Source organism: Hippocampus zosterae, chromosome 1 (assembly GCF_025434085.1).
Source record: "Hippocampus zosterae strain Florida chromosome 1, ASM2543408v3, whole genome shotgun sequence".
Classification (NCBI taxonomy): domain Eukaryota; kingdom Metazoa; phylum Chordata; class Actinopteri; order Syngnathiformes; family Syngnathidae; genus Hippocampus; species Hippocampus zosterae.
In genome coordinates this window covers 26798562-26826257 of record NC_067451.1, presented here as the reverse complement: position 1 = coordinate 26826257, position 27696 = coordinate 26798562, and the positions used below count along the sequence as shown (strand labels likewise).

At 40.8% G+C, this 27696-nt stretch overlaps 1 protein-coding gene across 3 annotated transcripts; it reads right to left on the bottom strand.

The window, feature by feature from the left end:
- Positions 1 to 1058: 1058 nt before the first annotated feature.
- Positions 1059 to 27442, bottom strand: ganabb (glucosidase II alpha subunit b). Of its 3 annotated transcripts, none has more exons than XM_052073555.1 (25): positions 27281 to 27442; positions 21928 to 22029; positions 21717 to 21825; positions 19163 to 19290; positions 18783 to 18962; positions 18572 to 18637; positions 14236 to 14278; positions 13138 to 13213; positions 12528 to 12624; positions 12229 to 12409; positions 11976 to 12129; positions 11580 to 11815; positions 9542 to 9668; positions 9344 to 9423; positions 7540 to 7680; positions 7305 to 7401; positions 7096 to 7197; positions 4886 to 5129; positions 4584 to 4648; positions 3929 to 4005; positions 3763 to 3837; positions 3517 to 3630; positions 3333 to 3442; positions 2332 to 2432; positions 1059 to 2250 (listed from the first exon to the last, which is right to left on the bottom strand). In XM_052073555.1, the coding sequence occupies exons 1-25, from the start codon at positions 27298 to 27300 to the stop codon at positions 2141 to 2143; spliced, it is 2835 nt and encodes a 944-aa protein (XP_051929515.1). In that variant the 5' UTR covers positions 27301 to 27442; the 3' UTR covers positions 1059 to 2140. The 3 variants fall into 3 exon arrangements, with proteins under 3 accessions (XP_051929515.1, XP_051929522.1, XP_051929532.1); XM_052073562.1 differs by having other exon boundaries at positions 11976 to 12096; XM_052073572.1 differs by lacking the exon at positions 27281 to 27442 and adding an exon at positions 26962 to 27229.
- Between the last annotated feature and the right edge of the window lie 254 nt (positions 27443 to 27696).

The following is a 27696-nucleotide window of genomic DNA, read 5'->3' as shown; positions in this document are numbered from 1 at the left end:
TGAGATAACAGTTCCTCTTTTGATGTTAAACATGTCCTATGGAGGGGCATGAAAGGTGATTGTAAACACAGTGAGCAGGAAATACCTTCAACAGCATTCTACATTGTTTCTTTCAAGTGTCTCACAGAGACACTTGAAAGACACTCACAGAGAGGAATAACACCTTAACCATCAAATCTAACTAAGAAGAGAGGAATAATACAGAAGCATTCCAATTCTAGGACATAATTGTTACAAGGACGCGAAGCTACGCTGTGGGCATGGGGAGGTTATACAGCATGACTGAATATGAGCAGAATACAGACTTCTCTATACCAACATGACTTACATTTTTGTGAAGCCATTATTTAGCCATTTGTATTTTTAGCTTAACGACACATTGCGGACAGATATACTTTGACTATCGTGTGACCTGGCTCTGAACCTTATGTGACCTCGACTTAAACTGCCTTAGCGATGGAAAATAATGTTAACACCTATTGCAGGCAAGGACAAATAACGCTGTACATGCATCTCTTAGCTGGCCTGTGGTTTCACATCTAGTCTTGTTCCAACCAGTTAGAGACAAAAGTGCTACAACAATTATGTTATTCCTAAATGTCAGTATTAAGAACAGTTTCTTGACAAACTTAAGTGTTGCAACAGTTAGATATGTTATTCATTCAGTTATGTTTTTTGGAAAAAACCAAAGCATTACAAGAGTCATCAGGAAACCGAAAGTGAAGTAACAATTGGGAGCTACGCTCTGCTTAGCATGTACAAGACTTGTCTTGAGATGTTGCTTCTGCACATTAGTGCCCTGATCACAGCCATGGTCTGTATCACACTCTGCCCTGAACGTTCAGATAAAAACTTCTTGCAAGAACTTCTCCATTTCCAGCCTGATTTCACACCTCAACTCAGCCCGAATTCATACGAACACAACCACCCTCCATCAATGTGTCAAAGGTTAGCGCACAGAATTATTTACAGACTGTTTAAATACATTTGCTTTCAGGTCCAGACAGGTGGTAATCAAATTCAATCAATAAATAGTTGATCCATGAGATACAAAACAATGGTGGTCCTCTTCCACAATTGGTCATTTTATTTTCACTTGGTCACATCTTTTAAAGTATATCTGACAACTCTTGACAGCGAGTCTGTTCCTTCACTTCCACTGTGTCAAGTTGAATTCCCCAACGTTGCAGCAACATTTACAATCATAAAAACAATACGAAATCAGATTGAGACAATTTGAAAGAACAGGACAAAATCAAACTCAATGATCATTTAGGTTTGTGCACTGCAGCTGACATAGAGACGGCCTTTCTAAGGTGAATTCCAGAAACAAAAATATTTCTACCTTTCAGATTTACATTTTAGATAGTTGAGAGACACACAAAATCTGGAAATGTTGGACTCAAGATGGAACTTCAAACTCTTGGGTTGTTACAAGTGCATTAAAAAAATAGTTAACAGAAAATGAAAATGCCAACATAACTAAAAAAAAAAAGAAGGAAAACTTCAACAGGATGACCCGTACAGGTCAGTGGTTCAGTAGCCAAAATTATTCCTATTACCTAGAAGCGCGTTGTTTAAAAGAACAATTTTTTGTGCAGGAGATGATCAAGATGTTCCCTTACCAAAGTGAATAAAATTACTTCCATGTACACAACTTGATCTGTCACTAATTTATGAAAAGGCTGAAAAATGCTAACTGTAAATTTAAAAGGTAAGAAGCAGGATCAATTGTCTTCATATCGCAAAACCTAAAAATCTAAATTACATATTGGAATGAAAACATAACCTCAGTTTTTAACACATCAGCAGGCGGACCATTTGCTTTGACAATTATCGGTTTAACTGACTCCAAAGGCTCAATAGAGTATGAATTTACTTGTTAATTATTAACATCAGATGTTAAAATGTCCAACATTACACAAAAGAGGGGACCATAGGTGTATGGAATTTCACTTCAGAGAAGAGTGTGGGGTGCATGCGAACACTTGACATATGTAAGTGAAATATGTGTGTGAGTGTATGTATACATGTGTTTGGAAGTGTTACACATTTGTTCCAATTTACACAGTGGGGAATCATGTTGCGCATTTCTTTTCAATCACTTTTTCCTCCGGCTACTCCTCTTCTCTCTCCTTGGTTACTGTAGCATCACAGTCCAGTCAGTGCCTGCGTTCATGCCAGGTTTGCGAAGCGTCAAGACTGACATGGAGGCATCAAAGTCAAACTCAAGCTGGCTCATCTGACCATCTATGAAAGGCACAACAAAAATGAAAGTGACAAAACAAAACTGACGCAAATAGCATGTGAAAATGAAAGAGAAGGACTCACCGGCTGTCTTCAGGGTTGCCTTCGTGGGCCTAGTAGCCCCCACCATGACGATGCGTTCAATGGTGGAGAGGGTAGAGAAATGGGCCTCTGGAGCAAGGTTTCTGTAGGCCATGATAATTTCATTTAAAATATTTTACCTTCAGCAGTGTTCCAAAGCATACTCATGATTTGCAGATTCAATCCAGAAATTTGCAGATATTTAGAATCTGTCGATTATCAATAGGTGCACTGTATTCTTAGGTGCAATATCATTGAATGAGTATGTGAAAGCATTTCATCCATGAGGCGCACCAGGTTGTAATGCGCATTATCCTTGTGAAGCATTGTATGTTAAATAGTTAATATGACCTGTCACTCTGGTTACCGATGGTTGTTTTATTACTTTGGCTAGTGCTATATGCTATCCTGGCTTACAATTCAATAGCTTTAAACAAGTCAATGCACGTACCATTCCAAATAGTTTTTTGATTACGGTAGTCCCAGCAGCTATTGGAAGCTGGCTATGTCGTTTAACCCGCGGTCCCACATTATAACATTGGAAACACGCCACCAGAAACTCTCAGCTTGCGTTCAATCTGACTGCAACATTCGGCATATACAATTACAATTCCCATGATTCTGACACACAGAATTAGGAAGTACGTAGTTCTAGTTCGGGTATGAAGAAAACAGATGCCTGCAAGCAAATGGATGCAGATAAGAATGAGAACGTGAACATGAATGTGAAACTAAATAGCACTGACATTGTCCCACATTGTAACATTGGAAATGCGCAGCCAGAAACACTTACCTTGCATTCAATCATAGTGCAGCATTAGGCGAGTAAGACTATATTTTTCATGATTCTTAGAAACAGAAGCAGGAAGTAGTTTTCTCATTCCAGTATGATGAAAACATGGGATGCCTTTCATGGGGCAATGCATTTTTTTTAAACTAACACCAAATTTATATTCTTTTAATTTGTTTGAGGTTTTTTTCCACTTGTGTTCATTGACACTCACACAGAGGAGAGGTTGTTGTTGGCAAATGACAGCCTCCTGTGAATGAACTCCCTCTTCTCAAAGTTGAAAGTGTGTCCATCATCAATGTAGAGTTCTCCCTCTGCCGCTCTCTGGGAAAAATCACAACACTTACTTGAGTACAAAGTGGCAAGGTGTTTACCATGGTGTCAGTGATTTGACTTACCTGATGGCTAAGAGCCACATACAAGGTGTAGGGGTCGTGCTCCATACAGGAGGAAGATCGACGCACCCGAAGCTTTCTGGGAATAATGGAGCCACCACGCTGGAAAACCGGGATCTGACATGAAGACAGAAAACACTGTTGGTGAGTTATGACTGGAGGAACAAAATGTACACTTTTTAAGAAGCAATCATGGACAATGTTTATAGTCTAAGTGTATGTGTGCGTGTTTGTGTGTGTGTGTCTTACAGAGCTCATGGTAACAGGAATGTAAAGGTTCTGGCCGCCATTGTGCTTCTGGAAGGTGTGGACGTCAAACCAAACCTGACAGGTACATGCTAAGTTCAGACTTTACATGACGGGCACCACCAAGTTGACAGGAATTGTTTGAGGGCATGAAAACTTTTTCTTGTACCTCTTCTTTTCCTGGTAGGTAAGCAGTTACACCAGTGGCTCCCTCTTCAGTGACGGGGTGCACCAACAAGTCTCTGCCTGCAGCAAATTAGGTATGGTACAGCACATTTTATAAAACACTGCCGAAAGATTGACTGATTCGGGGTCCATTGACTTATTTCGTAAATCATTGGAGATAACTTCAATAACGCAGTGAAACTATGCAGGATTATATTTTTATATTTTATATTTTATATTTAGCCCCTCCATACCTATCTGACCTCATCCATATTCCTACGCCTGTCCGCTCTCTTCGTTCCTCCTCCTCTGTCCTCCTCTCTGTCCCCCCTGCTCGCCTCGTCACCTTGGGAAATAGAGCCTTCAGTCGCTCTGCTCCCCAGCTATGGAACTCACTCCCCGCTGACCTTCGTAATACAGCCTCATTAACACATTTCAAATCCCGCCTCAAAACACATCTGTTTCGACAAGCCTATTCACTCAGACCATAAAGCCATAATTTTATTTATTTATTTTTGTTGTATTTTTTCTTATCTTATTTGATGTAGTTTTTAACATTGTACTCGTGATTTTAACTGCTTGTTGTAAGGTGTCCTTGAGTTTCTAGAAAGGTGCCCACAAATAAAATGTATTATTATTATATTATTATTTGTTCTCACCAATCAAGAATTCATCCTCCAGAGTATAAGTAGCAGGGTCCTGAGGATATTCCACCCACAGCGGCCTACAAAAAACAAGAATGTCAAGAGTCATCTTACACCGTGGGTCTACTGTCGTTTTGCTCCTTAGCAGAGAGCTAGCTGCTTGACGATTCTATCAGCTATTTGAAGGAGGGAGGGTCAAAAAGTAAATGTCCACCCTAAAATTGAATGTCCAACACAACACCCAAACTAAGCTATGACGATAAATTAAAATGTAATCAGGTGGTGTATAAGTATTTAAAACCGTACTAAATGCTCACCTCATGACAGGATGCCCAGTGTGATACGTGTGGTAGAACTGCTGGTACCAATACGGCAGGAGGCTATAGCGTTGGCGCACAACCTCCCGGATCAGAGCGGTGTTCTCTGGGCCGAAGAGCCATGGCTCCCGACGGGTGGTGTCCAAGTGGGCGTGGGCCCTGAAGAAGGGCTGGTAGGCTCCTGTCTGGTACCAACGTACCAACAGCTCTGAGCTGGGAGACTTGAAGAAACCTCCAACATCAGCTAAAAGACAAGATGAGCAAAGATAATTGAGGATCTTTCGAATCATAATACAACCAAATACGAATGTTGTGGTTCCTTTAAATATAAGTACAGCTGTCAGTTTAGCGCGTTTTTATTGGCATTAATTTAAATGAATTTTAACGGGATTAATTTTTTTCTCGCGAGATTAACGCGGCGCACGTCACAAGCGGATGTTACGTTGCTCTATAAATACACCAGAACAAAACAACAAGCGCGCTGCAGAAGTTCACGCCCATGTCTGTTTTGCCAGCCATGGTGGCATGAGAGACCGGAAACAGATACTTAAATAGTTTATGAATGGAAAGTTTACTTTTAAAAAGATGACCGATTGCTCCACTGACAAGACCAAAGTTATCTGTTCTTCTCTCTCTCTGTGTATCATACAGGTATACAATGTATGCCACTGACACGATTGTTACTTGTTTGGAACTATTTTGTGTGGAAGGTTACAGTGTTCTGCGTCCATATAAATAGAGCGGGTGGAGCTTCTCTGTCTGACAGTGGTAGCGACATAGCGAAAATAAAACGTCTCCAGTGTTGTCATCGAACCAAGTGTAGTCAATCGAAATGAGGTCTACACAAAAACTGTAGAGAGACTTCCGCACAAGAAGGACCAACACAATCAACATAGCCTGACTGAGTTAGTGGGAGTGGGGGAGTGAGCCCCTCCCCCCTACTTTCAGAATGGTTTGCCCCAGCAGCACGGGGGAAGTGCGTGCTCTTTTTTGTATGGCGGGCAGTTTTGAATACAGCGGCACATAATGTACACGGGTGTCCGGTGTCTCGTTATTCTTCAACAAACATACAGAAACAGACTGCTGTGTTCAAAGTAAACTTGAGAAAAACGAAGTATGCAACCATGGTTTAAATCTACTATAGGCTGAGTACTAGTTTACCTTAGATGTGCACTTTATAATGTTGTATTGCTCTGTTTTGATTTTATAAAAAAAGCTGTTAAAGCAGCTGTTGTGTGACAAAATATTGTTTTCACTGTTGTGTTCACTGTTGTTGATGGACAGTAATGTTGTGTGAGAGATTATGTGTGAATAACTGCTGTGAAAAATGTAAAATTGAAGATCAAAATTGTTATTTCAGTAAATATTTGCATTTGGCACATAGAAAACTGATTCATGATTCCATGTTGATGAGAGCATTAAAATGGGGGGGGAAAATGGGACAAAAAATGTAAAAGGAAATTCAGAAACGATAAAAAATGTGTGAGTAATCACAATTAATTTTTTAGTCCATTTGCATTAATTATGACAGTTGCATTTTTAATTAGATTAAATATTTTAATCGTTTGACAGCTCTAATTATAAGTTAAATTCATTTCTTTTCCTAAGCTTGTAGCTTCCATTTACTTGCATCTCGGATCATTTTTTTCCATTTCATGGAATCCAAATGCCATTAATTTGTTCCTGGTCCTCTTAGTTTTTTGGGGGAGTTACATTTTAAAACACACACACGCACGCACGCGCGCACATGCTTTGCAGTGACATTCCAACAATGCACATTGTATTTTGTAAATAAAATCATTTTCCTCTGATGACATACAGTGATCTCTCGCCATTTCATGGTTCGTTTATCGCAAATTTGGTGCATCGCGGATTTTTTCAAACGTATTCATAAAAAAATATATATATATTTCCCATATACATGGAGTACAGTACCGTATATGTTGGTCTATGTGATTCGCTGTAGTTTTGCAGCTTCTCACGGACTGTTTGCAGACTTTTTTTTAACCTCTATATGTTAATTGGTCGCAACTTCGTAGATTTTCGTTTATCGCGGGTGGTTTTGGTCCCCATTAACCGTGATAACCGAGGGAATTACTGTACTTTCAAGTTTGTTGCTAGAGAGCCTTTCAGAGTTAAACATGCTGGCCTTTCAGCACCTTGTTGAGGACAAACACTTCTAAAAGATGGCCTGAAACTGAGGCACTTACCACCGCAAAAAGCTATTCCCACCAGACCCATACTCAGACACATAGGGATGGAGATTTTTAGATGACTCCACTCAGCAGCATTATCGCCAGTCCACACAGCACCTAGAGATGCGCAAACACCGTTGAAACACACAAGCACCGACTACTGTTGCCTCAGGAACCGTCATAGAAGGTTTGGTGAAAGGCAATGAAAACAGATGAAGGCTTACCATAGCGCTGTGACCCAGCAAAGAAGGCACGAGTCAAGACAAAAGGTCTTTCGACCCCTCCTGATCTCTGGATCAGGCCCTCCGCTGTGGCCTTTTGCTGCAAAAAAACATGACAATTCAGACAGGCAAGTCTATAAAGGGCACATGCAAATCTTCAATCACAAGTGATGATCTTGCTAAGCTAATGTTTGATAAGCCTTGTCTGGAAGTGAATGCTGCAAGCACTGATGCTCACCACGTAGAAGCCATAAAGGTTGTGCAGGTCACGGTGCTCCCACTCTCCATGCTTTGAGTCCTTGTGCATGGTGATCTCGGGCCCGTTGAATATTGAAGGCTCGTTCATGTCATTCCATGTATACAAATTCTCCATCGAGCCCTGGAGAGAACAGTGGCTCAGAAAACTGACTCATCAAAATACTCTCCCTATGTAACCTATGATATGAAATGTACAAAGGTACCTTGACTACTACTTCTACTTTGTTACTTCGCATCACAAGTAGTAGTCATAGTTCAACAGATAATGAAGAATTAAAAAATATATGCATTGCTCTCAAACTAAATATCAATCAAAGCGAATTCTACGAGTTTCATTTGGGCTGAACAGTTTCGAAAAATCAAATTTGCAATTTTTTCCCTTTGACATTGCGATTGAATAGACCATTAGTTTTTCAAGGTCCACGTCCCATGTATTTTGAAACAAACGCAAGCAATGAATCATTCTTTATTACAAGACAAGATCAGGTTTATGATGTATGTGTTTTGGTTATATTGGTTTGGTCGAGGTTAAAATACAGGCAATTTAACAGTGAATTGATATGAAAAAGTTGATCAACTTCACTTATGGTTGTGCAGGCTTCCCCCTTGCTTTTTATTTATGGACCTTTTAAGGACTTTTGAGGGCTAATTTAGCCATTTTGTAAGGACTTTTTCGCCATTCAGCAGGGGATTCACGGTGGATTTAATGCCCGCTCAGCAATATGCGGGCTGAACAGAAAGCCACATATCACTGAACTGGTATTCAAAACATTGGTGCCAAAGGAATGGCACATCTTTATTTTTAAGGGCAAACAGCTAACCCTTTATTTGACATTCTGTATGTAAAAAAAACAACAACTTGAATTCAATCTCAAATAAAGTACCGGTACAAAGAACATTTTAAATTGAGAAAATAAACGTCAATTTATTTTCAAATAAAAATGTTTTTAAGGATTTTTACAGATTTTAGAAGCTTTCCCTAAGGACAATTAAGAACATAATTTTACATCTGATTTTTTATGGATTTTTATCAACTTTAAGGACCCGTGGGAACCCGGTTGTGGAATAAATACAGTACTACCTTTCAAATTTTAAGATTTCTTAACTTGACAAAATTCTACCAATCAAGTGTTGCGTAAACAAACCTAAGTCAGATTGCATAAATTTTACGCTTTCCATGAAATAATAATTTACATAAACATGTGGCTTGGACTTGTTAAGCACGGAATTTACCCCCCTGCCTCCACACACAAAATAGGTCTAAAAATAAAGCCTCACGAAGTGACGCAAAAGAAGCACTTTTTCATTGATACTGCAGCCTTTTCAGTTTGAAAATTACATTTTACTACACTGCATTTCCACGAGTTCGGTTATTGTTCAGCCTTATACTTAAAAACACACAATGCAAAATTCTATTGACAGACTAATAAGACTCATCTATGTCAGTTTTAGAAACTGCAAAAATAGTCATCGGTACTTATGCTTTATCCCATGCAAAAAATTGACTCATTTTAGTGCAGTTTGCTGTGTCACCTAGTTGTGCAACCCTTAATTTGTCTGTATTCTGTATTATACTATTAAACACACCCGCACCAGAAGTGGGGCTGTGATGAAGAATGGCATTTCCACCAATTCCAATGGGGAGAGCTTATTCACAAGATGAGCGGAGTAACTAGGTGCTCAAGGAATGAATTAAACTCAAAAGTCAAGGTACCAGTTTCCATGAGTTGACTCTGAGGTCATTGCCCTTTGTTAAACATCATTCTAGCGGCCATAGGTCTCACCTCATACTGGTCGTAGGCAAACATGCTGGCCCACCAAGCCCTCATGTCTTCACGTGTGAAGTCTGGATAACCGGCACTGCCTAAGCAAAGTCATTCAAGTCCAACACAAAACAAGGCATGGTTAATTGGTAAGATTCATCATCAAATATCTTGTGTACCGCCAGCCAGTTTTCATTCCATGTTATTATTGTGTCTTACCAGGCCAACACCAGCCTTCATAGTCACCACCATCTTTATTCTTTGTGTAGAAACCTTGAGACTTGATTTCATTATGGATCTTGTAGCTGCTGTCCACCTTGATATGAGGGTCTACAATGGTTACCATCTATTATACAAAAAGAGGGAAGTTATTGTTAAATGTTGAGCAAAATCATTTGGGTTCTACAATGCATTGAGATGTTTGGGGTCTTTAATTTTGTGAGTGACAGTGAAAGCAGAGTAGTGGTTCCCCTATTATATCACAGTTAACCTTGCTCATTTTTCTACTCTGGCTCTTGGCCAGCTCTGATTTTATAAGTTTAAAGAAGAAAAAAAAAACTAAATAAGGCAGTGATTTCCTTTTCACAAACTTGTGCGTCTATTTTATTTTTCTGTTTCATTCATCTTCGTGCCATTGTAGATGTTGTTCATCATGGGACGTGTTTGTGTGTAAGTGCATTTTGTGTATGCGCGCATGTGCAGTAATGGGCCGATCAAAAAGTAGATCTTTGGTCAAAAAAGGTTGGGCTGTTGTAAATTGTCTCTCTAAAGCAGGGGGTGTCAAGCATACGGCCCGCGGGCCGGAGCTGGCCACCAAGGAGGTTCGATCAGGCCCACAGAATCATTTAAAAGTGAAAAAAAAGCATCAAAGACACAGAATAAATATTTTAATAAGGTGCAGTTCATGGAATATCCGCTAGGGAATACACGGTTTTGATCAGATTAGAAGACAGCATTGTTCAGAATCAGAATCAGAATCATCTTTATTGGCCAAGTATGTAGAACACACAAGGAATTTGTCTCCGGTATAACACACTGCACTAGTATCATCGTAAACAACAAAATCATTGAACCATTTTAGAGTATACCAGTAGTGTTGTAGTACCATTTTGTGGTGCAAGAAGAGTGACTATGTCAGTGACTGTTTAAGGAGTTAATGGCTAGAGGGAAGAGGCTGTTTAAGTGTCTACTGGATTTGGTGCGCATGGATCTGTAGCGTCTGCCTGAGGGGAGTGGCTGAAAAAGGTGGTGGGCATGGTGCGGGGGATCCAGGAGGATTTTCCGTGCCCTTGTCTTGATTCTTGCAGTGTGCAAGTCCTCAAGAGTGGGTAGGGCGGTGCCAACGATTTTTTCTGCCGTCCTAACTGTCCTAACCAATTCTCTGTTTTGTTCAGAGAAGAAGACAACCGCAGTCTCAGTCTGTGACTGAGACAGACCCAACACAGCAGACCAAGTACATGTGGATACTTTATTCTGAACTGAATTCTTATCAGCTCTCTCCTTAGTTTGTAAGGTGTAGGCAGGGATTACATTTAGATTTTATATGCACATGAGTGTGAGTGGGAATGGTTGTTTGTTTCTGTGTGCCCTGCGATTGGCCGGCAACCGATTCAGGGTGTCCCCCGCCTACTGCCCGAAGACAGCTGGGATAGGCTCCAGCACCCCCCGCAACCCTAGTGAAGATCAAGCGGCTCGGAAGATGAATGAATGAATGAATGTGTAAATGCTTTAAAAATTCCTCTCTTTATAAATCTGGTTTAATCTTAAAATGCATTACGCTATTTTTTAATACCAATTATTGTTAAAGGTTTTGTGCCTTTTTACCATCAGTGGGATCAGTTGCAATGCATACATGTGAATGATAAAAGTAAATTGCACATTTGTCTAAGGAAATCTAAGGTGCTTCATGAAATATTTTGTAAAAGACATGTTCATTCTATTTCAACATTTTCCTAATGTTCTTGTGCTTCTTTGGATCAAAACAAAGGAAAGACATTATTTTGGTTATTTATAGCACAGTATGGTATAATTTTAATGGTCCGGCCCACTTGACATCAACCGAGGCCGTATGTGGCCCACAGTTTGAAATGAGTTTGACACCCCTGCTCTAAAGTCTCTCTAAAGTGCATATTTTCACCTATTGCAGGATGGTCTGGAACCCCCGTCACTCCCGAATAGATGGGGGTTCACTGAAAACAGATGATCCTTTAAACGCCAATATGAGCTCCGATTGTCTTGTCGGGCCAATCATCCATACCTTGCGCTTCTTATCCATGAGACCCTGAAGCATTTCCTTGGGTGTGGGAAACTTGTTGGTGTCCCAGGTAAAGTAGCGTTTTCCGTCCGTGTGCTCAATATCAAGCCAGATGAAATCATAGGGAATGTCATGCTCGTCGAAGCCAGCATCCACTGACAGTACGTCTTCCTGATCGTTGTAGTTCCAGCGGCATTGGTGGTAGGCCAGTGCGGCCAGAAGAGGGAAGGCCTGGGTGCCTGACCAAAGTTACAACACATTGAGGATCCAAGTGAAAACTGATTAAAACGTTATTCATACTGGGAGGAAAACGAAATCTCAATGAAGTCATACAAAGGCTTTGTAATATTGTCCATTGGGAATCATCGTTGCATGGCAGTTGACATAATTTTACAGTACCTGTCAGGGAGGCGTACTGCGAGAAGACATCTTTTGGTGTTGGGCCAAGCATTATGAAGACATCAATGATGCCGCTTTCAGAGAACCAACGCACATCAGTCTGTGGGGTCTCACTGGAGCCCTGCACGTAATCCAGCATTTTTCCAAACACAGTCTGAAGAGAACCAAATGAATGCATCTGGCTAAATTGGCAACTAGTTCATCAACACTCATACACCGGCATTTTGTGTTATGAAAAACCTCCGGCACAAACCTTCCCTGCAGTATTGGAGCTAATGTCCACCCAGGTCTCAGCAGCATTGAGCCAAAACATTCCTGTTGTCCGCTGTGCATTGTGGGCCAACATAACAGGTACCGAACCATAAAGTGCCATAGGATTATCCAGCTCATATTGGAATACGTCCAAATTATAGAGCCGATATGGATCTCCGTTACTAAGAAGTGGAGAGACACAAAATATATTTAGCCCCTGCAAGAACCCCAGCACTGAATAAGCAACTTTCGAGCAAACCTACTTCTTGCATATTCATATAGAATTTATTTGCAACTCACTCTGTAGTTTTAAGTCGGAGGCTGTCTGCGTGTTCTGGAATACCATAGACATGCTCCACCCCCGGCAATGAAAAGTCTAGACCGACAGCAGTTGGGCCTGTAATGTGATTGCAGAATTTTTTTTTTTAAAGGAACATTTAAGAGGTTCAACTAGGGTCAATTAGGGTTTATAAACCCAAATTTTCAAAAGTTAGGTATGTATTTCATTTTTTTCTAATTTAGTTTGTCTTAACTCATTTTTAAAGCACGTTTGTTGTCAAATGTCTTTACTTTTGGGAAAAGGCCTCTTTTTAGTTTAGTGTTTTTTAATAGGGTATTTGTTGAGTGTAAGATTAAAAAAGGGTGTCACAATAACCATTGTGTGATTAAGTAAACTTCAATGCCTTCTTCTATACAGCCTGACCGTAATATCAAATACAAAACCCCAAAAGCTCAAGTATGAAAGTAACTGACAAAGATGAAAACGAGGGACATTTCCATCATAATTGTAGTTAATTTTAGTTGCATTTATAAATATAACATGTAGTTTATTCAGTTTCAGTTAACCTAAGTGTGTGCACGTGTGTGCCCGTGTAGATGGTGCTCTGACTCACAACAATTTGACAGTTACCATTTGGTTTGGTGTCTGTAAATGATTTAAACGTTTCGTCCCACATGCCCTCTTCATCTTTTTCATCCAACATAGCCTGTAAGGTGAGAGGGGAAAGAAGTAACATCTTATTCAGAATTATTTATTTCAGATACAGTTGCAGGAGGGGTCGTTCCATGCCAAATAACTTTTTTTAAAGTAAAAAAATATATAATAATCTAAGCACATTTTAGATTTTAATTAAACTCTTGTTTATAATGATGGCACAACTCTGAATCTAAAATCTGAGGTCAAATGGAGCAGGAGTTTAAGAGCTGCGGCCCAAATTTAGATATTTTCAGCAAAAAGGGACGTGGGTGCATTTCTCTGATTCCTTACACCGTATGTCAAGACCTGGGTCAGTTGGTCTAATGGCTCAATCTTCACAAAGCAGGGATGTTGTTGGAAATGGATTTCAACAAGGATTCCAAATCTGCAATCATTACAAAGACTGGTGCATATTTTAGTAACTTCATCTTTTGACCGATAATTTGACCGTGACATTTTTCATATGCTGTTCTTAAAAACAAACGTTTCAGAAATGTAAATTGTTGAACACCAATAAGTACCTAGTCAAAGTATCCATACCATAAGACTCTCAATTAATATTTCATGAAAATATGAGGGTACTATGATGCAGCTCTATCAAAAAATTACATTTCGGAAACTCTGTTTTACAGAAAATGTGAGATTACATTTGGTGAAAAATGTGATGGTCACGTGATTCACAATGTGAAATTATAGGTCAAAAGGTAAAGCTATGAAAATATGCACCAATCTTCCAAACGGAATCCCTTTTGAATCCCCTACCCCACAATACTCATTTTGTGACGATTGAGCCAGTAGTTTCTGAGATACAAAGGCTCAAAGGAATGCAACCACGGCCCCCCTTTTGCCAAAAACTTCGACGGGCCGTACCTCCCGAAACCCCACTCTGATTGTCCTAAAATTTGACATTTAGCATCGCGGCATTACTATCAAACACCAAGTTTCACTTTCAATCAAAATCTGCCCGGGTGTACCGACTGAGTGGTTTGGCATGGAACGACCCGTGGGTACGACTGAATTTGTGTGCAAGACCTCATCTTCCAAATTTGCCTCCTCAGTCTCTCGGTCTGCCTGCCTGCTCCATGGCACAAGATAGGAATAGAAAGGGATATGACAAAAGAGAGAAGTATGTCACTTTGGAAAGGACATTGTTTTGAAGATATACCATACATTACAGTGTGATTAACTTGGGGAAAATGGGTCAAACAGAGGATGACAGCACACACCATCGTCAAAACGAGTGCTCGAACAGTAAAATGACCTCAGAAAATTGTGAGGATTCTTCCCGCTATCTATACGGTGCCATGAAAAAGTATTTGCCCCATTCCTGATCTCTGTGTTCTTGGCATATTTATCACACACAAAGATTTCAGTTCATCAAACCAATTTTAATATCACACAGAGACAACCCAAGGTAATACAAAATCCAGTTTATAAATGGCAATCTAATTTATTGAAACACACACACAAAAAATCTAAATCTGCCTATCCCTGTGTGAAATAGTCATTCACCCTTGAACCCAAGAATGGGTTGTGCCAGCCTTTGCAGCAATAACTGAAATCAAGAACGTTGGCCCACTCTCCTTGCTTCAACGCCACCATTTTGGAGGGCTTTCTAGCATGAACTGCCCATTTGAGGCCACAACCCAGTATCTCAATCGGATTAAAATCCAAATTTTGGTTTGGCCTCTCCAAAATTGCTGGTGTTTTGGATCGCTGTCCTGCTGCATGATCCAAGAGCGCTTGAGTTTTAGGGCGTAAAATGATCGTCGGATGTTCTCCGGCAGGATTTTCTGGTCGACAGGAGAATTCAATGTGCCATCAATTTCAGAGAGTTGTGGCATGATGCGTTTGTTTCTTGTAGCCTACCGGTACTTCACTTTGACTGACAGCGCTAGGTTGTTGCCAGCTTTCCCAAAACTGTTGTTAGTCACAGTTAATTTGTGATTCAACAAGGGGCGCAATTATTTTTTCACATAGGGACAGGTAGTTTGGGATTTTTTTGTGTGCCTTAATTAGAGCGGTCAGTTTAGCGTGTTTTTATTGGCATTAATTTAAATGAATTTTAACGGGATTACCGGTACATTTTTTCTCGCGAAATTAACGCGGCACACCAGAACAAAACAACAAGCGCGCTGCAGAAGTCCACGCCCATGTCTGTTTTGCCAGCCACGGCAGCACGGGACACCGAAAACGGATACTTAAAGAGTTTACGAATGGAAAGTTTACTTTTAAAAAGTTGCCCGATTGCTCCACTGACAAGACCAAAGTTATCTGTTCTTCTCTCTTTCTGTATCATACAGGTATACGACGTATGCCACCGACGCGATTGTTACTTGTTTGGAACTATTTTGTGTGGAAATCTACAGTGTTCTGTGTCCATATAAATATAGCGGGTAGAGCTTCACTGTGTTCGTCTGACAGTGACAGTGCGCTGCAGTGGTAGCGACCTAGCGAAAATAAAACGTCTCCAGTGTTGTCATCGAACCAAGTGTAGTCATTCGAAATGAGGTCTAAACAAAACCGTAGAGAGACTTCCGCGCAAGAAGGACCAATACAATCAACATAGCCTGACTGTGTTAGGGGGAGTGAAACCCCTCCCCCCTTTCAGAATGGTTTGCCGCAGCAGCACGGGGTAAGTGCGTCCGCTTTTTGTACGACCGGCAGCTTTGAAATACAGCGGCACCTAATGAACACTGGTGGCCGGTGTCTCGTTATTCTTCAACAAACATACAGAAACAGACTGCTGTGTTCAAAGCAAACTTGAGAAAAAGGAAGTATGCAACCATGGTTTAAATCCACTATAGGCTGAGTACTAGTTTACCTTAGATGTGCACTTTGTTATATTGCTCTGTTTTGATTTCATAAAAAAAGCTGTTAAAGCAGCTGTTGTGTGACAAAATATTTTTTCACTGTTGTTGATGGACAGTAACATTGTGTGAGAAATTATCCAAGTGAAATTTGTTCATGTAAAATTGAAAATCGAAATTGTTATTTCAGTAAATATTTGCATTTGGCACATAGAAAACTGATTCATGATTCCATGTTGATGAGAGCATTAAAATGGGGAAAAATAGGACAAAAAATGTTAAAGGAAATTCAGAAACGATAAAAAATGTGAGTAATCACAATTAATTTTTTAGTTCATTTGAGTTAATTATGACAGTTGCATGTTTAATTAGATTAAATATTGTAAACGTTTGACAGCTCTCGCCTTAATACATTAAATTGTCATTTAGAAACCACATGTTGTATTTGCTTGGGTAAACTGTGTGATATTAAAATTGGTTTGATGAACTGAAAACTTTGTGATAAATATGCAAAGAACACAGAAATCAGTAAGGGGGCAAATACTATTTCACAGCACTGTACATGTGTATCTAGTCAATCTGGAAAATCTAAATTGAGTTGTGGGGTTGCATCCAGGAAGCATCCAGGCAACAGATGATTCGTAAGATAATTACACATCAAAAGGTGATGCAGATGCTGTGGGTTAGGAAGCAAGTCAGCACACTATTGCCGCTATTCCATCAGCCCCATAACACACCACTCCACATGGCCCCGGGCACCACATCTCACCGCTTCTTTTGCTTTTCCATTACATCAGGCGCCAGACAAGATGGTGGCGGGATCATCTTAACTGTGCAAGCGTCTCGCAGCGAGTGGGGTTCTAACCATAATATTATAAACATGTCTCGTGTGTATTCAACCTTGTCTAGCGAACTTAACTTAGCATAGGTTGCTCCAAAGCGCCATCTACACAGTGCTCGTCTGAGTGTAACTGTAGAGCGATGTGATGATTGTGGGATATGTGTCAGAAAAAACGGAACAGAAAAAGAGGACCAGGCGAACGTGACAGTCGCTGTTGTTTCATTTCTTTTAACACTCGCATGACCCAGAGCCCTCATGTCTGCTGGATGGAGCAGCCATTAATGGCAGAGAGGGACTTGTGAATTTGAATCAAACCAGACCCTTAAAAATCCGTATCAAAATGTTCTTGACTTAGTTCGAAGTTGGTTTAGTGTTCAATCGTCAAGTTTGGCAAACTCAAACGTTTTGTGCAGAGGTGTCTTTATTTAAAGGACATTGTCACTGGTTCGAGGAAAAAAAAATACAGGGGGGTGGGATGGACGCGATTCCTAAAGTAATCGTTGGAATACTCGATAGGCTAGTCGATTGTAAAAACTTGTGACAACCCTACTCCAGCTACGGCTGGAGAACTTTCATTCAAAACAATGGGACGTATCGAGGGGTTTGTGAGATTGTGAACATTTTTACCCAAGATTTATCCATTAATTCATATGACATTGTCAATATGATTCACGGTTGATGTAAAACACAAATATGTTTATTGTATATGCTGTATTTTTATTCTTTTGATGACAGCCGCCGGGCGGCTGCGTCTCGCTCGTGTAAAACCATGGGCATGTGCAGCGAAGTTCCTTCTATCGCTGTCGGCCAATCAGATGACAGCGATGATACAGCTCCCCACTCCCCCCAGAAGGCCAGCGTTTTTGAACCAACTGCAAGATGGTTCTAAAAAGTAGTTCTACTGTAACCGCTTGGCTCTGAAAAAGTGTAATGGAAAAGCAAACAACCGTGGCCAAGCAAGGATGTCTTGATGTGGAATGGGGTATAGTGGAAAAGCGCCTGATGGGGTTGGGAAAGACAAAACATGTTCACATTGGCGGTGTGTGCATTCTAGACTAATGCATTCTTATTCTTAAAGCCAGAAGTGCAAACCTTGGCATAGCAAGCGAGAGGAAATACTTTTTAGGAACAGAGTAAAGGCATTTCTGGAATAATCTTAACAGTGATGCTGTTCACTACACTGGCAATTTTTCAAAGTCGACTTTTGACTATGGGACCGGACAAAAGCCCATCTCAGTTTCTGTAACCATGTTTACATGTTTTAATGTACCATATTTAACGATAATAACAAATCAGACCTGTACGTTCGTACGTGGCAGGTCACGAAGGCCAACAAGCTAACGCAAGTTGAATTCCTTGTTTCAAATTAAATGACTGAACAAAATGGCATAACTATTACCATGCAAACTTAAATTTTACTTAATTCATAACTGGAATGTTTTTTTTAAGATACAAGATGTAAAAAAGTTCCCAATCTATAGTTCTTGAATGATTTCAACTATGGTAAGAGGGAAATTGCGACATTTTGAAGGAAATTACATCATCAGCAAATGCACTGTACTCTCAGCCACATAAACACCACCAACACCACCAACAGCACACCGTCCAAGCTTCTCTTTTTGCCTCATTTAAAATTGGACTTTTGTTTAAAGAGACTATGAGTATATTGCTATTTACAGATTAGTACAAGGAATATGATACACAGCATTTTCTTTACCTAGAGAAAACACTCTTGACATTATTCCACACACTAGCCAATGTGCCAGTTATTAAATAGGAGAAACTAGGGCGATAAGGAGAAGAGGACAGAACGAGTCAGACAATTCTCAAATAAAACGAATGTAGTCAAAACCAATGACTGAAGTATCTGTGTGGTTAAGGCATTTGTCAAAGTGCGCGCATGTGTGTGTGTAAGCGTGGTCTCTCACGTGTCCTTGCGTATCCTTAAGTGTTCAAAGGCCAAAAGGCCACGCGAGTTTAGCGAGAGCAGCACATCTCGCCCCTCCATAATGTCCAATCGGAAGGGCAGTGCGCTGACAATGACCCTTTGAGACTCCGCCCCCAGGGACAGAACCACTCCGTTCGCATCCTGAGACAAGAGAGACAGGCTGGGGGAATGGGGGGTGGGGGGGGTGAGAACGGTAAGAGAATGCAGACATCAAGTTGAGAGGATTTGTCAGAGATCATGAAACCTCAATTCACAAACGGAATTGAAATATTCAGCGTTGAACTGGAATGCTGCGACAGACGTCACTCCATGCCAAAAGCTCCCAAACACGCAGGAGATAACGACCCATGAGACACTTACGGCTCTGTAGGCGGCTCTCTGATGAGCACGTCTGGGACCTCATAGCGAGGCTTGAGCGGCTTCAGCTCATTAATCTTCACCCTCGTTATGTTTCCCTGGAGACGATAGAGCTCCAGGAGCAGACGCACCTACAAGCCAGCAGGAGAGAAGACAAAGGAATTGGAATGCTGTATATGTTATGCATCCTGACTAATCATATTCATGTTGATATTTTATACGGCTTAGCAGATACGCCCGCAATCGGGATATGACTTGTTCTGTTCTTGTTTTACAGCATGCGCTTCAATCACATTTAGAGATGCAAACTAATGAAATGTCCTTTTGAGGATTGTATTATTTTAGACGTGTTGATTAGAGATGAACAATTGATCAAATTCAAATGGACATCGCAAATGATAGTTTGAAAGAGGTTGTGGAGGGGAGCGATGCTTCATTTTGGTTAGTTAAGTATTTATTCTCATTTCATTCATTCATTTATAATGTCTAGATAAGATCAGTGCTTCAGAAGTGCAGTCCAAGTTTACATGTTCTTTCATGAATTTAATTTGTCTGCATTATTTTTGTAATCTGGTTCATTACTGAGTGATGAATCTTTATGCCAACCTTGTGCGGTAGAATATTAAAGTTGTTGGGAGAACGCTTCAGAGGCAACAAGTCAAAGTGCTTACTGTATTTCACGCTACTTTTTACCCACTCTTTGAGCCCTGCGGCTTTCAATGTAATACAGTTTATTGATGACATTTTACTGATGAGTTTCAGCCACCACACTCGGCCAAACTCTCGACGGAGTTTCGTCTCGTTTGACTAACAAAATTACGGAACACCTCAAAGTGGACCAATGAAACTGTCTTGAATCCACCCTCATCCTAAATACAAATGAGCCATCTGCAGTTGGAGTGCACACACGTAAGGGCGGAGCAGACTGTTTGAAGAGAATTAGGGATAGTAAAAACAATTACCGCTCAGAGTACTTATAATAAGCAAGAAATGAGAGCAGAACTTAACGCCCATGCCACTCTGCATTATTTTTGTAATAACATGGGCGTTATGTCCATAATAGAAACGGAGTACGCGCTGGTAAATTAGGCCACCGAGACACATGTCCAAAGCAGCAAGGTACGAGGGCATATTAATTATATCAATGTCCTTGTTTGTGTAGATAAAATGAAATGGTAGACATGGTGCACCATGTATGGCGCACTTCCTGGTAAACGTGTGCTCCAAAGTGTATTTTGTGACATGAAAAGACCATCTCTCGCTGCATCTTTCACATCAAAAGTGGAATCTCATTCAGTAGACTTATTTCACAGTACCGGCTAGAAATTATATGGCAACGCTGTACATGTACAGTAATCCCTCGTTTATCACGGCTAATGGGGACCAAAACCACACGCGATAAACGAAAGTCCGTGAAGTAACGACCCCCCACCCCCCTCCATAAAGGTACATGTACATAATATTTATAAGGCCAAATTTAATTGTATACATGCATGTAAAAGTAAATTTTGAAGTCATTAACATGACTTTATGCTTTATACTAGTTGATTTAAACAATGGATTGGATACAACTTTATTGTAAAATGTGCTGTATGTGTACAGATGAAATTTCTTCCCTCTCAACATAAAACAAGAGGATGTATATAAGTTAGGTTAGTTATACAGTAAACATATACATGCAGTCCTGTATATGTTGCTCTATGTGACTCGCTGTTGTTTTGCTGACTTTTCGCTGCCTCACGCAATCTGTGAAAAAAAAATGTTTGAAAAAATCCGTGATGCACTGAAGCCGCTATAAACGAACCACCAAATAGCGAGGGATCACTGTATATCATTGTGCGGTCTAGTCCAACATTTACACACATACAACTAACTAGTGTTGAACATGATGGCTAGCTATATTATTTTTATGATTATTTTTTAAAAGCTGATAAATGTCCATAAAAACCAATGAAGTTATCAAATGAATTATTGACAAAATATTAACATTTTGTTGCTGCAAATGGCGTACATATGTACCCCTGTAAAAATCCATGATGGGGGACATGTGGCTTTAACTTAGCATAACCTATAAGACCAAAACATTTATGTATAATAGATCTGATACTGTTTTTTTGTCAAACAGATTACCTTATTGCTTGTGTTTCTTATATATACATAGGACTAGGACCTTGAAAAAAAATTGCATATTAAATCGCAACCGCAATATTGAAGAAAAAAGATGAATTGGATTGATTTTGGAAATTGTTCAGCCCTCTGTAGATGTTTTATTTTTTTACTGTAGTTTTGAGCGGCATGCATCATACCGAGAGGTGTTTCTATTATTTTGCCTCTCACAAAGCCAAACAGTGTAACAAAAAAAATACTTGTAAGCATGTCTTAGTATAAGATAAATGTCAATTCATGCTGTAACCACCATAGGAAACATATTGGTAGATGAAAACAAATGGCTGCATTATTTTCTCACAAGGGCATCCTTTCTTGGCATGTGTGCCTAATGTGATGGCCGGGGTGGCTACAATGTCTTTACTGTGTTGCCATACTGTGGGTGCTGTACCTTGTTCTTGTCATTCTTGAGCTGCAGGGTGAGCCTACTGTTTGTGAGCTCCATGGTTTCTAGGAGGGCTCGATAGGGCGATTGACCAGGGTTCAATGCTCGCTGACGTCTATGAATAAAGTCAAAGAGAAGGCACAAATGTCTCATTCAAAAGGAGGGACGCGAGTGAGTATACTGTGCTTCCATAATTCTATTTGATATGTTAACTCACTTGCAAAAGGCACTCTGGTCACAGGTTTTGAAGTTGGCTCTCTCCACAGCCAGTGCACCACTGAGACACACAGCTAGCCAGAGTGTCAAGATAGGTGCCATCCTACAAAAGGAGTGGAGGGAAAGAAAGCACTAGATGGATTAAGTAATGAAATCAATCACTCTGTCAGAACAATCAGCATACTGAACAATGAGGCCATTAGAATAATCACAAGTTCCAAAGGCTGCTGCCAGGATTTTGTCTAGATCGCAAAGTTCCTAATTTTAGGACTCTGGACAACATTTTCACAGTCCTTCAATGGACAGTCTTTGTACGGCATTTTTTCAAATTTCTCCCTGGTGGGGAAATGCTAATATTTCCTCAACTCCGTATGCCAACACTTTGCACATTGATCACCATGAACCTTATTCAAGTCAAGTCAGCTTTTATTGTCAAATATGCTCTATGTGTAACATACAGCACAGATGAAATTACTTTCCTCTGTCAACCACAGTGCAAACGTGAGTGCATTGAACACACACAGCTAAAATGTACATAAAGTTACATAAGACAAATATTAGAGCTGTCCAACTCATTCATTCATCTTCCGTACCGCTTGATCCTCACTAGGGTCGCGGGGGGTGCTGGAGCCCATCCCAGCCGTCTCCGGGCAGTAGGCGGGGGACACCCTGAATCGGTTGCCAGCCAATCGCAGGGCACACAGAAACAAACAACCATTCGCACTCACACTCACACCTAGGGACAATTTGGAGTGTTCAATCAGCCTGCCAAGCATGTTTTTGGAATGTGGGAGGAAACCGGAGTACCCGGAGAAAACCCACGCAGGCCCGGGGAGAACATGCAAACTCCACACAGGGAGGCCGGAGCTGGAATCGAACCCGGTACCTCTGCACTGTGAAACCGACGTGCTAACCACTTGGACTACCGGGCCGCCCCTGTCCAACTCTAATATTTAAAATAATAATAATCTGATTAAAAACGCAACTGTCATAATTAACTCAAATTAAACGTGATTACTCACATTCTTATCATTTCTGAATTTCCTTTTATGTTTTTTGTCCCATTTTTCACGTTTTAATGCTCTCATCAACATGGAATCATGGATCCGTTTTCTATATGAAATATGCAAATATTTACTGAAATAATAATTTCGATTTTCAATTTTACATAAACATTTTTCACTTTGAGCAGTTATTCATACATAATCTCTCACACAAGGTTACTGTCCATCAACAACAGTGAAAAAAATATTTTGTCACACAACAGTTCCTTTAACAGCTCTTTTTATGGGATCAAAACAGAACAATATAACATTATAAAGTGCACATCTAAGGTAAACTAGTACTCAGCGTATAGTGGATTTAAGCCATGGCTGCATACTTCGTTTTTCTCACGTTTGCTTTGAACACAGCAGTCAGGCTATGTTGATTTTGTTGGTCCTTCTTGCGCGGAAGTCTCTCTACGGTTTTGTGTAGACATAATTTCGAATGACGACACTTGGTTCGATGACAACACTGGAGACGTTTTATTTTCAGCGTGGCCGCTACCACTGCACCGTTGAACTCTCGACGTGCCTCAGCGCACCATCACTGTCAGACGAACACAGAGAAGCTCCACCCCTTTATTTATATGAACACGGTAACCTTCCACACAAAATAGTTCCGAACAAGTAACAATCGTGTCATTGGCATACATCGTACTCAACAGTCTACCTGCTCTTTATTCACCAGAGGCTCATCAACCTAGTCTCTTATTTCTCTCCTGAAGTGTCTTCTCCCGCTCGGTGTACCTTAGCCTTCTCCGCTACGTACAACTTCTGTACATAGCTTGCAATGGAGGTTCTCGCTGGCAATCCGTAGTGGAGTCGTTAAGACGCAATGCTAATGATTTCAGCTCGAGTCTAGCTGTGGACAATGTTGACAGGCTTGCATGCAGTAGCCATATATTTAGCGATGGCTTTAGCAAATTTGTTCTTCGTCGTGTCATCCATTTTCTTCGCTTTGAAATTATCCATAGCTGTCTGTCTTAGACGAGGCGGCGGAGTACTCCCATCAGCTGTGTGCTTGGCCATTAAGTGTTATTTCAGACTCGACGTGCTATGATGATAGCTCAGTTTATGACTGCAAAACAGCGAGGTAACTTTGGTCTTGTCAGTGGAACAATCTGACAACTTTTTAAAAGTAAACTTTCCATTCATAAAGTCTTTAAGTATCCGTTTTCGGTGTCTCGCGCTGCCGAGGCTGGCAAGACAGACATGGGCGTGGGCTTCTGCAGAGCACGCTTGTTGTTTTGTTTCCGATTTATTTATAGAGCAACGTAATATCCGCTGTGACGTGTTGCCGCATTAATCTCGCGATAAAAAAAATTAATCAGGTTAAAATTTATTTAAATTAATGCCGATAATAACGCGCGGAACTGACAGCTCTAATAAATATATAAATATGTTAAATAAAAAATTAAATCAATAAAATAAATTATTGTAATACAAAAAGGGGTTGCATATAGTAAATGCCATGTTTAATATTTGTCTTGTCTTTAATGTCAATGTTGTTCACATTGGTGACTGAAACTGTTTCCTTTGTCTATGAATAAGCCATCTACTGTATGTTGTGCTAATGGTGACCAAAGGGCTGTTCACACGGCAAGATTTGGTCCGGTGCTACGCCGGGGCTGCCCCAGTAGAGCGTTCACACGGCAAGATTTGGTCCGGTGCTACGCCGGGGCTGCCCCAGTAGAGCGTTCACACGTGCAAATTAGCTCCGGCGTAGCCCCGGAAAAAGGCTTACACCGGACCAAATTTGATCCACCTCAGGGAGGTGGTTTAAAAATTTGCTCTGGAGCAAATGCTCGTTGGCGAAGCAGCACCGATGTAAATTTGCACGTGTGAACGCAACTGGGTTAAATTTGCTCCGGAGCAAATGCTTGTGAAGAGTAAGTATGGCGAGAATGCGTTGCTTTCGTGCTCTGTCGGACTTCCGTAATGTGTTTGTTTAATAACGACACAAGACTTGGCTAGTAACATCTTTCCTTTTGTAGGAGACTGGACTGTCTCTGAGTTGTTTGTTCACAACCCCCCGCAACCCATATAATTTATTTTGTGATTTCCTCTCTTGATTTTCTCTTTGGCGCATTAGTGTTTGCTTTTCTGAGTGTCATTGAAGTCATCGTTGATTTACGTTTTGTTGGGCGGTTACTCTCGAGCAGAAGGCACGGAGACCGAGAAGGAGAAGGACGTGCCGGTCCAGTAGTCGCTCGAGTTGTGTATATACAGTTGTTTTAAAAAGAACCAACACGACAGCTCGTTTGTTTTCTGTCGTTTTGCTCCACTGCAGAAACTGCCGTGTGAACGCAAGTGGGGCTGTGCCGACGCTGTGCCGATGCCGTCACGCTGGGCGGCTTTGTACGTGTGAACGCTCCACACAATTTGCTGCGGTGCAAAATATATCGCAACAAACTACATCGGTACAGCGCCGGAGCAAATGTGTGCCGTGTGAACAGCCCTCAAGAAGACCCCAAGGACCAGATGAGTAGCCCCCGGGTCTGTTCGAAAATTAGCTGACCAGGGGGATATTGTGGTTTCCAAGTAATGTTGTAGACGTAAACACTTGCAGATACTTATGAAACATTTTATGTACTGATATTCAGTTTCCTACCATGTTACATTACACTGCACAACAGATAGTTTTAATCAAAGATGATCGTGTCCCTTGAAGTATTTTTGACATGGATTTTGAACAAAAATCTACTTTTTTCCCCTCACACATCAGGTTTGAGATATTTTCTTTTAAGTTTGACTTATAACAGCTTATCTCATGTAGATTTTACTGTGCATTGTAATTTGAAGCTATGACGTTTTAAAATAAAATCCTCCTGTTGCTAAGCCTAACCCTTAACTCAGACTATTTTGACTATTACGTTAACATTCCGAAAACCTGATGTCCTACAGAAAAAAAATAGAGCACATTTGGAATCACATTCAAAGGAAAGGTTTACTTGCATCTCTGATTTAAAAAATGTGTTGACCAATGTTATTGTTAAGAATTATTGTGAGAAATCATTAACTTGGCGGCCCGGTAGTCCAGTGGTTAGCACGTCGGCTTCACAGTGCGGAGGTACTGGGTTCGATTCCAGCTCCGGCCTCCCTGTGTGGAGTTTGCATGTTCTCCCCGGGCCTGCGTGGGTTTTCTCCGGGTACTCCGGTTTCCTCCCACATTCCAAAAACATGCTTGGCAGGCTGATTGAACACTCCAAATTGTCCCTAGGTGTGAGTGTGAGTGCGAATGGTTGTTTGTTTCTGTGTGCCCTGCGATTGGCTGGCAACCGATTCAGGGTGTCCCCCGCCTACTGCCCGGAGACGGCTGGGATGGGCTCCAGCACCCCCCGCGACCCTAGTGAGGATCAAGCGGTACGGAAGATGAATGAATGAATGAATGAATCATTAACTTGATAGGCAATTTGTTATTTTATAAGTGTGCATCAAACTGCTGGCTTATCAAGCATGGCTTACACACACACACACACACACACACACACACACACACACACACACACACACACACACACACACACACACACACACACACACACATACTTCTTCAGTGAGGCTAAGCAGTTCGGAGAATGAATGAACATACTTTTCTTGGATTAATTCACTCCCAAATACATATTTATATATCTTAAGACTCCATACATTCAATCACATGTACTTGTTTATATTTGTTTTCAAGAGTTGTTAATAATTCAATATCAATAAAATATATTACACCGGATGTGGATGTTAGCCTGATCGCCAAGAGACTATTTGACTACGATATCAAATTAAATTCGCATTTTAAAACCAAATTCAATATATCCCTCTTAAACGCCATCTATAAAGGCAGGTAATCAACTCAACACTTTAAACAACAACCAATTCAAGGACGCTTCTAATTCAATCTAGCTACAGTAATGGCCAAAGCTAGCTACCAATCTTCGAACTTCTGGGAAAGTGTTCCCAAAACGATCACACGCATGAGACCAATTTGACAAAAAGACAAACCAAAGCATTCAGTCGATAGACGACCGCCTGGCTGCATCGCTGTCCTCATTTAAAACGTTGTCTGTGCTTCATCGTGGTGACTCGTTAGCAAGCTTCCTAGCAAAGGCGCAGGTTGACGGACGAGATGTTAATTCAATTGCGAGGCTCTCGCTGATGCGCGAAGGATTGTCCCTGGTGCTCTGTAAATGGGCAGAAACTAAGTGTGCTATTACTCTTACTTCTACTACTTCACCCGGCTTGATATGGGTGAAACCATAATTTAGCAAAATAGGAAACATAAACGCGACAATGGTAACGCGCAACCGTTAGTCTTACCTTTGAGGGAAGGCAGCCATCTTGATAATGCCCCTGGTCAACTCCGCCTCTTACAAGTGAAGGATTTTCAATCACTGTCCTAAACATCCACCGGGATCATGGATGAGAATTAAACACACAAACGCCAACAAAGATTGTTTAATTCGTATGAATACAAATGTACGTTCATTTCATTACTTTTTTCGCGTCCGCCCCCGCGTGTGAGGTTAGATTAACGCTCCCGTATCCTCTCAAGCACGGACACGTCATCTCCAAGATCTTGCGCTTGATCAGTTGCACGAATCAAGTCACTACAAAATCTTTGTAAAATGTCGCCCGTAGTATTAATGCGCTCAATCAAGTACCTGACATGTGGCACTTGCTGTCACTGTCACGGCCGTGCTTAATCTTGGGCAAAAACAATAGCCCGAGGCTCC

Coding starts and splice junctions, on each gene's coding strand:
- ganabb (XM_052073572.1), bottom strand. CDS start 27,014: ATGAGGACAGCGATGCAGCCAGGCGGTCGTCTATCGACTGAATGCTTT. Junction 21,826..21,927: donor GACCAGAGTGCCTTTTGCAA/GTGAGTTAACAT, acceptor CTTTATTCATAG/ACGTCAGCGAGCATTGAACC. Junction 14,279..18,571: donor GTCAAGAGTGTTTTCTCTAG/GTAAAGAAAATG, acceptor GCCATGGAGCAG/GCAGGCAGACCGAGAGACTG.